Raw genomic sequence first — 13,502 nt, forward strand, 5'->3', positions numbered from 1 at the left:
TTGAGAGAGACAGGAGGGGAATCATGGTATTAAATTGTAGTTGCGGTCGTGATCGTCGCTACATTTTTACGGTTGTGAACATTATGTGTGATTTTTTTTTTAATTAATTATACTTTTAAATCATAGATGCGATTATAATATCACAATAACCTTGAAAATCGTTACCATATATTATCCTTACATTGTGTGTTTCCCCAATTCATGACTATGGGGAATAAATATTGATCAGAGCAAGCAGATTATAGAATGTTTGGTTTTTGTTTTACAAATCCATATGATTGAGTTTATTTAACTTGTGCTATAACAATATAAATTGTTTTCTTTTATTATTTTGTTTAAAATGTAATATTAGATTTAAATTTTACTATTTAATTATTTTTGTTTTAAATATATCAGATATTTGTATATTATTTCAAAATTTAAATTTTAGTCTATATATTTTATTTTTATAAAATTTAGATCGTATATTATTTTTCTATTTGAAAATCACGTTCCCTCTCTTACTTTCTGTTTAAGTTTAATGTTAATTGTTGAACTTGAAGGCTTGAAGCTATAAAAATAATTTTCAGTTTCTTATTATTATCATTTTATTAAATTTAAAAAGAATAATTTAATCGCACACATTTTTAAGGGTTAAATTTAATAATAATTTTATTAAAAAAATATAATATACATGAAAATTTTTATGACATAATGAAATTATTTTTAATTATGAAACCAAAATGTAAAAATGTGGTCGTCCAATTGGGAGCGGGACAAGGAGCCATGTTGGACTTAAGATGCAACAGCCTGTTATCCTTCCACCGTTAAGAGAGGGAAGTAGTCGCTGCTCTGTGAAACCAGCCTCACGCTGTGCCTTCCGCTCTAAGACTCGAGAGATCCATGCCTTCGCACTAATCACTTGAACCAACTCTTATTATTATCATTTTATTAAATTTAAAAAGAATAATTTAATCGCACACATTTTTAAGGGTTAAATTTAATAATAATTTTATTAAAAAAATATAATATACATGAAAATTTTTATGACATAATGAAATTATTTTTAATTATGAAACCAAAATGTAAAAATGTGGTCGTCCAATTGGGAGCGGGACAAGGAGCCATGTTGGACTTAAGATGCAACAGCCTGTTATCCTTCCACCGTTAAGAGAGGGAAGTAGTCGCTGCTCTGTGAAACCAGCCTCACGCTGTGCCTTCCGCTATAAGACTCGAGAGATCCATGCCTTCGCACTAATCACTTGAACCAACTCCTAGCTTGGAACGGGCAGACCGAAGAGGTAAGCATCAACAAGCCCGACTCAATGGGCCAGACCAATTGTCCAACCACATTAGTGCCCCCACTTGGGTTACAAGCAGGCGTTATCCCACTCGGCGTGTTCCAAGTCTCTGGATTGTATATTTAAACCGCAGATTTGTCATTTATACAAGGAATGTGGGATATTTTTTTTCTATTCACACACATCACACCCTAGGGGTGAGTTTTAGCCTTGAGGTGTTAAAATCACTGTTCTACTCAATAATTCATGATTCCCAAAGTTCAAATATCTTTTTCTGAATAATAAACCTACGGATTACATAATAGAAATGTAAGCAACTGATCTCGACTGAGTCCTCTTTTTGCATAACAATGGTCAAAGAGAATGACTCTTGAAAACTTTGAGTCTTGAGGTTTCACTTCATCATCAGCCGTCCAAACCAGTCATTGCAGCACTGATCTAAGTCTGGCTATCACTCACCTTCATTGCAGACACTGAGTCATTGAGTCGGACTCAGGGCGTCATCAAAGAAGGTTCAAATGAGATAAAATGGAAAGTGTTTCTTCCTTACAGTTACTGGTCCGATTAGTTATTCTTACACATAATTCAATTCGCTTAATATTTGATTGTTTTAAAATTTTAATTAATCAATTCGATTAAATAAGTCTTGTTAGATAATTAATCGAATTGGACTTTCGAAGGTCCGAATAGTTGGACTCTCTTTTTTTCTCCTCATAGATTAAATCATTAATGTACTGCTCATGAATTATATATATATATATATACACACACATTCACATGTCATAGAGTCAACCACATTACATGCATCTATATAAAACCACACCCACTTCTCCCCATTTTTCATAGCCATGGAAATCAAAATGTGGCAGAGGCAGAGCTCCGGCAGAGAAACCATCACATTAGGCCGGAGCAACACGCAGCGTGGCATCAAAGACGATCACTCGAAACCGAAGTGGACAACGTTTTGGAAGAAGATCAGAAGAGAAAGGAATGGAATCTTCACTTCTTCTGGTGCTGCACTCCAAGTTTCTTATGATCCAAATGCATATTCCCAGAATTTTGATCGAGGCTCGGCATCGGCTGAACCCGATAATCTTTCTCGTTCTTTCTCAGCTCGGTTCGCCGATCCGTCGAGGCTGTTGAGGATGAAACCATGAGTGTTTCCGCATTGGAGTAATTAAGAAATTGGAAGAGGAAATGTTTTAACATGTTTAACGCATCTTTTTTGTAAGAATTCAATCTCATATTCCCACTGTTTATATGATCCATGCCATTGTTTGAGTGAATAAAATTCATCCCTGTTTTTATCCAAAACTGAAGTAAATTCATTAGGAAGCAGCATTGACATTATGTATGTAGTTTTCTTTGCTGGTTATGAAGTTTTATTTGTTGGGTTTCAAACTGAAACTTTCAGTAGAATTGTTGAACCCAGAAATATTATGTTTCAAAACATATGTAGGGATGACAATATATCGAGTTAGGTCGAATTTTAGGTCGATCTAATCCCAACTCGAGAATTATATCTCTTATCTGATATCCTACTCAATTCAATACGAATTTAGGATAGTTTCATTCAACTCAAAATCAATCCGAATTTTAAAATAAAAACTCAACTCAACATTACCAGTATATATATAAAAAAATCAAATTTATTAAGAAAAATAAAGATATAAGTGAAAAAAATATATAGTTAAAGGATATTATAACAATCAACTCTAAATATATAAAGATCAAGTACATTGTTATTCTTGAGTCGGATCGGGTGAAATGTTTTTTCACTCTAAAATCAAAACTAAGTCAATCCGACCTTATTCTTAACAAAACTTGACTTAATACGAACTTGAATTTCAAAAAATAAAAATCAATCTTTTAAGATTAAATGGAATCAAAATCTATAAAATTCGAATCAAATTATCATCTCTATTTATATGACAGAGAATTAAAAACAAATATTTCAAAAAAAAATTTGAAAAGTACGAACATCATAATAACAAGTAATGTCTTAAAGGCATGTTCCTCTGTCTCAACCTCCAACCAACTTGAACTGTTGCACGTTGAGTTTTTGCAGGTACATCAATGTGTCCAAATCTCTAGAAATGAAGGAATTCAACTTGAGAACCATGTGCCATTGGCCAGTAATGGTGATGTGATCCCCCCATTTTCAGCCATTAAATAATTGCTTTCCAAGTCGATCAAGCAAAATCAAGTTTTTCATTTTTGACTCAAACATATTTGAGTCCTTCCAACTTTGAAAAATTCAATATAATCCCTGATTTTTTTTATATTCAATGTAAAACTATAAGCCGACTTTTTTACCATCAGAAATCGATATTATCCATCTGATAGTAATTTTTTGAATTATATTAAAATTAAGATCAAATTGATAGAATGTATAAAAAAAAATGGAGATTAAATATGTAATTAATTAATTTTGTTAACTACAAGTCGACTCCTTCATTAAATGTTAAGGTCGGGTGATTTAATTAATATCATTTAAATAATTAAATAATTTGATTAACAAAATTAAAAATCAGTTATCAGATACAAATCCCCATAATTAAGTGGTCTTAAGTATATTTTACCCAAATAAAATGTTGGATTATTAGTTCACTAGTTTTAAAAGGGGTTCCTTTTCATGATGACATATGTTTGATTCATGTTCATCTCCAAGCAAGTAGTAGTCATTGCTTCTTTATGAATGAGAAATTTTGAACCGTAAGAATAAGAAAGCATACGCCAAAATAGCATTAGCACTTACCAATAATCTCTGCAAGAACAAAGGCCATCCTTGAACTGGTGAAATCTATTAGCATCCCTCACCACGAAAACAACCTTGACGATCTTCGACAAGCACTTTATGAAATCATGGCAATCCCCACAGATTCTCAAGTTCTTGAAGATCCGTATCACTCTCGGTTCATCCCAACCTCCATGGAGAAGCGCCAATCCGATTGCCAACTTCTCACTATGAGCCCTCAAGCTCTCAACTTTCGACTCCTCGTCGATATCACGCAATGCGAATTTCACCTCATGAACATAACCCAATTCTTGTTTCATCCTTTGCTCCATCTCCTTCAACACATCATGAATTTTTTCGATCATCGGGTGAGTGTCGTCTCCTCCGTAGAAGAAGTGGACCACCTTGTCAACCTCCACCCAACTACGCCCTGCCTCTTTCCTTAACCCCTTTGCTTTTTCCATTTCTCTTACTTGCTCGAACTCCTTCCAGTATCCGGCCTCGGCATAAATGTTCGATATCATCACATAGTTTACAGGGTTTTTGCCATCCAATATCAAAAGATTTTTTCCCACTTCTTCCCCTAGTTGCAAGTTCCCATGCACTCTACAAGCACTAAGCAGAGTTTGCCATATCCCTACGTTTGGCTTTAATGGCATGGTTTCTATGAGATCTTTAGCTTCTTTCAAGCGTCCATCTCGACCAAGAAGATCAACCATGCAGGCGTAATGTTCTATCCTGGGTTTAATCCATCGATTACGACACAACTGTGAGAAATATTCTTCACCTTCCTTAATGAGTCCTGAATGACTACAAGCTGAGAGTGTAGCCAAATAACTAACCCCATCAGGCTCGATGTCATTCGACTGCATTTGGTTAAATAAATGAATCGCCTCTTTGCCAAACCCATGTTTTCCATACCCAGTGATCATTACTGTCCAAGAAACCACATTTCTCATTGGCATTTCATTGAAAAATCTTTCAGCCTCATCTAGGAGTCCACATTTGAGATACATATCAATGATGGAATTCGACACCGATAACCCTAAACCAGAAGGAATCTTAACAGCATACGCATGCATTTGCTTGCCTTGCTCCACGAGTGCGAAATCGGCAAACACGCCCATCATACTCGATAGAACAAAGCCATCCACTTGCATGCTGCTGTTCTGAAGCTGCTTAAACAAATCAATGGCCTCTGCCATATTCCCTTCTTGAGCATACCCCAGAATTAATGCACTCCAAGATATCACATTCTTCTCTCCAACCTGATTAAACACCCTTCGAGCCTCGGCCAAGTTCCCACATTTCACATACAAATCAATAAGAGAGCCTGCAATGGCTGCATTACCTGAACATGGAAATCCACTAGTGATCAGAAAACCATGAATCATCGATCCTTCCCGAATCTTACCAAGACGACTACATGCTTTCAACATGGTTGTTAATGTATACTCATCCGGTATCTGTCCATTTTCGAGTATTCTAAGGAACCAAAGTAAAGCTTTTTCGCCCTGTCCAGCAATCGTATAACCTGCTAGCATTGTGTTCCAACTTATTAGATTCTTAACTGGCAAAGCATTAAACATAGTTGCTGCTTCGTCGATTCTTCCGCATTTCGAGTACATATCAACTATTGAATTCCCCACCACAGGGACACTTTCAAAGCCAGATAATACACTCATACAGTGAATCTGCATCCCAATCTCAAGAACATTCAAAATCCCACAAGCCTTGAAATTCGTGGAAAATGTATACTCATTTGGTTTGAAACATGAAAACACCATCCGAAAGAAAAGTGACAATGTTGCTGTGGCGTTACCGTTTTGCAAATGGCCACACATGAGCGCTGTCCAAGAAACCACGTTTCTTTCAGTCATTCTGTCGAACACAATAGATGCAGTGTCCATTACACCACATTTTGCGTACATGTCTATAAGATCATTGCTCAACATCAAGTCAAAACCAAACCCCGTCTTCAAACAAGCTGCATGAACTTGAACCCCTTGATCAAGCAACGAGTTTTTTGAACAATATCTTAAGAGATTAGCTAATCTCTGTCTACTACTCCAAATGGAAAACGACAATCGGGTCATTGATTATATTGAGAAATTGCGTCTCAGTTTAAGACTTTAATTCAGTGGAAATCTCTGTAACCATGTTTCGAAGAGTGATCTTTTGGAGACATATTGGTGGTCTTATTATAATAAAATCATAGTTTGGCTCAATTTTATAATAAAATTTTATTTTTTACCTTTGAAAAGTGATTTTGTAATTAAAACTATAGTTTTAACCTTCATTTTATCGCTTGTGTATTGTATAATGGAATGTTGGGGAAATTATAGTTTCAATTGGGATGGACTGAATAGTTCAAATAAAGACCGTCAAATTATTTGACGTCTTTAGAAAATCGGTCAGATTGTAGGACGTCTTTCGTATGACAGCTTGATGTCCGAACTATATAGAGCAACGGAAAACATACATGAAGGATGAAGGATGAAGGATTGTTAAGGAAGGCATTGTGCCTTCCATGCTGTCGCAACCGTCTTTCGGTTGGGCTCCGGAATTGGGCTTCGACTTGAAAAATGTGGATTGGAGTCGCCACCGATCATTTATTTAAAAATAAATGGGTTGACCGGATACCCTATTTCTTACCTGATCTGCGTCTTACCAGAAATATGTCGGGCTCGGGAGTCGGTTACGGTCAAGGAAGGATTAGCACCCTTGAACCGCCCTTTCGGTACTACGTAATTTCCAGTTGTCTTAATTAAGAAAAATAATAAGTTAAATTAAAAGGTAAAGTTTCGATCCTAATTACTTACCCTTGATTGATTTGAAAAAAAAATCGAGAAATGTGTTAGATAAACAAGGTAAAGAAAACAAATAAGATACAATGGAAAAATAAAATAAATAAGTAAGATAAGAAAAAAATAGTAAAGTAATAATTATATATAATAATTTTTGAAAAAAGGAAAAAAATATAAATATATATATATATATATCAAAGTATTAATAAAATAAATAAGCTATATATATACACCAAATACTTAAAAATAGAAAAGCTATCCTCCCGATTCACCGAAAGTGGGGGGCTTTAGTAAGAAATAAGACCAAAAAAATGGGCCCTCTAGGTTAGTAGTATATAATATAATGTTTAATAATAATAATGATAAAGACACAAGGTTTTTTTTAAAAAAATAATAATATAATAATAATGAATAAAAAAAACGAAAATAATAAAAAATAATAAATATATAAAGTTATAAGATATATTACATAAATAAAGAAATAATCAAATAAAATAATTAAGAATATATATATTTAATAATATGTATATAATAAACTATTAAAAGTATAAAAAAATACATACGACTAGATAAAGATAATTATAATATATAGTAATATTAGATTTATAAGTAAAATATTAAAGAAATATATATAATAATAATAATAAAATATAGTAAAAAAATCAAATGAAAAAAATTTAATATATATATATATATACATATAATAATAATAACATGAATAATAAAAAAAATGAATAAAATATCCATATAATAAATAAAGGGACTAATATAGATTTTTAAAAAACTCTTCCCCTCCTTTAACCGAAAATCAAATCGATTTTTAAAAATAAGCCTCGGGGTAGATCTAGGTTCGAAACATCGAAACCCCACCCATTTTGGTCATCGGCGCAACCCACGTTTTGGGTTATTCGAACCAAATTTCAAGAAAAATAACGTGCACATGCAAAAGAAAGAAAAAAGAAAATGCTACCTTTTATTTCCTTTTCGAATCGTTTACAACAACTTTGCCTTTGTATTTTCCGTGCTTTCCTCTGTGTTTTGTGTGTAAAATCGTGTGTTACAATAGTGAGTTACAATGGCTATTTATAGTGCTTGTGGATCCTATCTTTAGGAGTTTAAATAATAGTAGAACTCTATCCTATTTTTTGAATCCTAGTAAAATTCTATCCTATCTTTAGGAGTTTGAATTCTAGTAGGACGAAAAGGTGTGTTGACAGCTGCCCCTCTTTGCCCATAGTCGTGTAATGGGGATAGGGCAAAGATTAAAAGACACACTTTTCGTTCGGTGGAGTTGAAAATTGACTCTGATGTTTCAATAACTCCCTGTCGAATTGAGTTACGGATGACTCCTCCATCGTGAAGTCGAGTTCATCTTGAAATGATATGAAATTAAAGCCGTAGTTCGGAATTTGAATCAGCACGTGGCTTCCCGTTACCCTTCGGTCTTCTTCTCGGTTTAAAGACCTTGGATCGGAATCGAACTCAGAAATCTTCATTGACAGATAGCTTTTTCTTGACTTAAGCTATGCTGTTTGAAAATGGTTGCTTGTCACTAAGGCACGGCTAACCCAGGTCCTCTTCTCGACTTGAAAACCTCGACTGCAACCGGAAAGTAGTGTGATTGATGTGTCATCGAGCTGAATGGAGTCGAACTCGACAATTTTGATGGCAGATAATCTTTCTTTGAGTTGGATATCCTTCGTCGTGAAGTTGAAATCCAAGTAAGTAGCATTGTTCCAAGTCCAATATCCTCCGTCGTGAAGTTGAAATTGGCTCTGGAACCGGGAAATTGTTTGTTGACAACCAGCCGTCCCTTCGTTGTGAAGTTGAACTTGTGTTGTCTCGAGTCCCATATCCTTCGTTGTGAAGTTGAAATTGAATCTGAATGAAATTTTGTTGACAAGCAGCGGTCCCTTCGTCGTGAAGTTGAACTTGCGTTGTCTGGAGTCCAATATCTTTCGTTGTGAAGTTGAAATTGGCTCTGGGATTGGGAAGTTGTTGTTGACAAACAGCGGTCCCTTCGTCGTGAAGTTGAACTTGCATTGTCTGGAGTCCAATATCCTTCGCTGTGAAGTTGAAATTGGCTCTGAATGAAATTTTGTTGACAAGCAGCGGTCCCTTCGTCGTGAAGTTGAACTTGCGTTGTCTGGAGTCCAATATCCTTCGTTGTGAAGTTGAAATTGGCTCTGAGATTGGAAAGTTGTTGTTGACAAGCAGCGGTCCCTTCGTCGTGAAGTTGAACTTGCATTGTCTGGAGTCCAATATCCTTCGCTGTGAAGTTGAAATTGGCTCTGAATGAAATTTTGTTGACAAGCAGCGGTCCCTTCGTCGTGAAGTTGAACTTGCGTTGTCTGGAGTCCAATATCCTTCGTTGTGAAGTTGAAATTGGCTCTGAGATTGGAAAGTTGTTGTTGACAAGCAGCGGTCCCTTCGTCGTGAAGTTGAACTTGCATTGTCTGGAGTCCAATATCCTTCGTTGTGAAGTTGAAATTGGCTCTGAGATTGGGAAGTTGTTGTTGACAACCAGCGGTCCCTTCGTCGTGAAGTTGAACTTGCGTTGTCTGGAGTCCAATATCCTTCGTTGTGAAGTTGAAATTGGCTCTGAAATTGAGAAGTTGTTGGTTGACAACCAGCCGTCCCTTCGTTGTGAAGTTGAACTTGTGTTATCTCGAGTGCCACGATATCCTCCGTCGTGGAGTTGAAATCGCGGATGGCCCCTTCGTTGTGAAGTTGAGCCTTGACTTGAATATCCTTCGTCGTGAAGTTAAAATCCAAGTATTGTATGTTGCGGGTGGACACAATTCCCTTCGCCGTGAAGTTGAAACCGTGGAGACCCCTTTATTGTGAAGTTTAGCTTCGAGCTAGCTATCATTCGTCGTGAAATTGAAATCCACTCTCGAGCAAATTGTGTCGCTTTGAGTGCAATATCCTTCGCCGCGAAGTTGAAATTGACTCTAGCTAAAACATGAAAAAGTTATGCATATATGTGATGCTATGGATGCAATGCTCTTAGGTGTGCCTAAAATGCATATGCAACATATGTTATCTTGGGGCTCTGGAGAGAAATCTCGATCTCCAGTTGCCTGTCTGGAATCTTGATTCTTGAATCTTCAAATTTTGATCCCTGATCTTGAATTCTTCAAATGTTCAAATCTGATGTGCACATTCTATTTTTGATTTGAGAAATACTTCTCGACCATCTCAAGTATGTGCCTGAGCTGAGTGTAACGGTTCTGATGATGCTTCAAAAGAAGTTGTCTTGAAAGAGATAGAATTCGTTTCAAGGGAAACGATCTCGAAGATATCTGTTGTTTCATGAGAAACGGTCTCAAGGGAAACAAAATTATGTTTTAAGGGAAATAAATTTGAAGATTTTGTGTTTCAAGAGTAACTGTCTCAAGGGAGACAAAATTTGTTTTAGGGGAAATAAATTCAAAGGTTTTGTTTCAAGGGAAACTGTCTCAAGATAGACGAAAATTGTTTCAAGAGAAACTGTCTCAAGAGAGACAAAACTTAGTTCCAAAAGAAACTGTCTCAAGGGAGACGGAATTTGTTTCAAAGAAAACATATTCAAATATTTTGTTTCAAGGGAAACTGTCTCAAGAGAGACAAAACTCTTCTAGTGAAAACGGTCTCAAGCGAGACAAATCTTGTTTTAAGAAAAACAATCATGAGTGAAGTAAATCTTCTTTCGAGTAAAACAGTCCCAAGTGAGACAAAGTCTGTTTTAAAAAAGTAATCTCAAGTGAGATAATCATCTGCATTAAATGAGACTGTCTCAAGCGAGACATAATTTATATTGGAAATGTCGAATCTAAAAATGAATGTCGATCTTTCTATCTGTCGAGTTGGTTGAAGTGTAGCTTCTTACTGCTGAGCTAAGCAACCGACATCAATCTGTAAAGGTGCTTTTGAATCGAGTATCCTTCGTCTTGAAGTCGAACTTGACTCTAAAGCTGTAAAAATTATGTACGTGGAAAGAAAATGATAGATATGACGCTCTAAAATGTATGCATAAGATGCATGTAACATGAATTGGTTATATTTTATCTCCTGAAAAATGTCTGATAATTCGTATTAGGATGTTGAATCCCCAAAGATGCCTCAATATCAAAAAATACCCCAATATTTGATGTTGAATCTTCAAAGATACCCCAAATGTTCCTCATTTCTTGCTTCATCATTGATTCTAAGCATGAGCTTTGTGTTTGAGAGTCACATGTCATTTACCAAGATCCACTCTAGAGAGACTGTCTTGTTTGAAAAAATTATTTTTCTTTCTCTTTTAATATCAATTAAAAGAGTTTTGAAAAATGTTTGATCTAAAGTTTTGAAAATATTGTCACTTTCACGGTTTTAAAATTGAGACGAATCATAAAACTAGAGTTCATTGGATATCAAAGAATTAATTACAATGTTAATCCTTCAATAAATTATAGCCATTTGACAAGTGTCAAGATCAAAGGTATCTTTGGGAAATGGTTAAGTAAGGAAAGGATAAAAAAAATCTCAGGTTATTATGTTTGGTCAAAGGTTTGGCATTTTGATGCTCAAAGGATTGATGGGGTAGCTTGCATGCTCAAAGGATTGATGGGGTAGCTTGCATGCTTCTCTACTGGAAGTGTTCTCTGACTCCCAACCTTCGTTGTCACACTCGGATTGTGCAATTTTTATATTCGAGCCGCCTTTTCAGGTTTTCAACTCGAATCCTCCTTTGGTTTCAAGACGTTATTCAGGATTTACGTCTTGAACCCCCCCTTGTTATTTTTCTCTACCATACATTAATTACATTGTTTTTTTGCAAACAAAGATTAATCCTGATGGGCGGGATGAAATCTGAAGATAGTCTCTTCTCTTTAGAAATCCATGTATGATTAGAAGGGACTTTTAAGGCACGTAATGTAGGCCAGGGTTCGTGGTTATGAAAGAAAAGGATAAATAGGCCCAAACAAGTGTTTCAGGGTATTGAACCAAGGATCAATTCATTTTGATGCCATCGATCTTGTCTTGCTCAAAATGTCTCTTTCTCTTGATGCTCTATGATCTTCGAGTGAAGGGATTCAGTGATTCGGGAATGATTGTGCTTGATCAATCTCATTAAAGCTTGATGCACCATTTGTCTTTAGGGAATTTTTGCATGTGCTTTTTGTTCCCTTTTTTATTTTTGTTCTTTCTTTTTTGTTCTTGTTTTTTCCTTTTTTCCTTCTTTTCTTTTTTCTTTTTGCCCTTTTGTTCTGATTGAATCATCGCACTTGGTATTTGGTTCACCTTTCGGTATCTCATCTGAATCAATGTCTTCACTCATGTGAGCAGATTTTCTCCACCTTGCCCCCCAGTGTGGAGGGTGATCCTTGGTTAGGGTTGAATCAGAAGAAAAATACTACAGGCTCAAAAGGGGACACAAGGGATATATATTTTCTCCTGTTGTAAAGGGATAAAGAAAGAAAGCCGTTCATCATTTCATACATGGAAGTCTTCACAGAAGAGGTATCCCCAGGGGGATAGATTTTTAGGATTAATTATATTTACATGAAAACAGTACAATTAATGCAAGATAGAATTATTTCAAATGAATTGTTTTTTCTGCTCCTTGCTCCCATCATGTCTCAATGTTCAGGCTCCCGGCGAGATGCCCCAAATTGTATCTTGGAAGAATGCTCATGTTCAAATGAACAACTCAATGCCTTGGGTTTTAATGGTAAAAAAGGTTAATTTTGGGTCTAAAAAGACAGTTGTGTGATCTTATTGACTCAAAGAAAGGTATGGGTGTATCAAAAAGATAAAGGTAATGTTCAAGAATTTCAAATGGAGGTAATGTCAAAATTTGGTTTTTTGGTAATGACCATGAGTTATTTTGGGTAAAGAATCAAGGTATTTTATTCTAGGGTTTGAGACAGGGTAAGAAAGGTCTAATCTTGTCATATGTCAAAAATCTATAATTCTTGAAGAATTAAAAGAATCCTTAATTCATTTAATATTCAAAGAACTAAAGATTAAAATTTGTTCAATTGCTCCACCTTAGAAAGTAACATGAATTCAATCGTTTAAAAGATGTGTTCAAACAAAATAATTCTCTAAGTGCAAATGGTATATGCCATGCCCCCTTCTTCGGCAAGCGCCTTACAGTTTTTAGAAGAATGTTTGGGAATCATTATGTGGCAACAACTTCAACATCGTAGCCCTTAGGAGATGGGTACTCTTTTCTCAGATCATCCTGGCAGGCTTAGTCCTACAATCAGCTGATCCAGCTCCCCCTGTACTGATTTCAGTTTTTCTTTAATTGTTAAAATCTGGCTTCCATATGCTGTAATGTGGTTAAGACCACTTCATCGAATCCTCCGTGATTTAATTTCATGTTTATGAAAATGCTTAAAAATGTAGATGAAGATGCAAAAATGCAAGAATGCAAGAATGCATGAAATGTTCGAGGCATTGATCCAAGAAATGTGACTGTTATTATGAATAATCCTTATTGGGGACAAAAATGTTTTATCTTTTAAGGAAAAAAAATAATCCTGACAGCTTCTGACATGTTGACTAGTCTTCTGCTTTCGTCTTTCACCGGTTGAATAACCTGTCGAACCGCTCCGGCCTCTCTGGATGAACCGTGAAAATGTTGAGTTGTTTTTTGTACTGGTCCAAGAAGTCTCGAATGATCGCATCTTGAGCATTTACTTT

The 13,502-nt window shown here is 35.6% G+C and overlaps 1 protein-coding gene across 1 annotated transcript; it reads right to left on the reverse strand.

Moving 5' to 3' along the window:
- Positions 1-3,986: 3,986 nt before the first annotated feature.
- On the reverse strand, positions 3,987-6,200 carry LOC120150125 (putative pentatricopeptide repeat-containing protein At3g15130). Its single transcript, XM_039162850.1, has one exon. The coding sequence runs from the start codon at positions 6,111-6,113 to the stop codon at positions 4,035-4,037; it is 2,079 nt and encodes a 692-aa protein (XP_039018781.1). The 5' UTR covers positions 6,114-6,200; the 3' UTR covers positions 3,987-4,034.
- Between the last annotated feature and the right edge of the window lie 7,302 nt (positions 6,201-13,502).

The sequence above is a fragment of the Hibiscus syriacus genome, unplaced genomic scaffold (assembly GCF_006381635.1).
Source record: "Hibiscus syriacus cultivar Baekdansim isolate YM2019G1 unplaced genomic scaffold, ASM638163v2 tig00111013_pilon, whole genome shotgun sequence".
NCBI classification, from domain to species: Eukaryota; Viridiplantae; Streptophyta; class Magnoliopsida; order Malvales; family Malvaceae; genus Hibiscus; species Hibiscus syriacus.

Excerpts from the sequence above, each read along its gene's own strand:
- LOC120150125 (XM_039162850.1), bottom strand. The coding sequence starts at position 6,113 with ATGACCCGATTGTCGTTTTCCATTTGGAGTAGTAGACAGAGATTAGCT.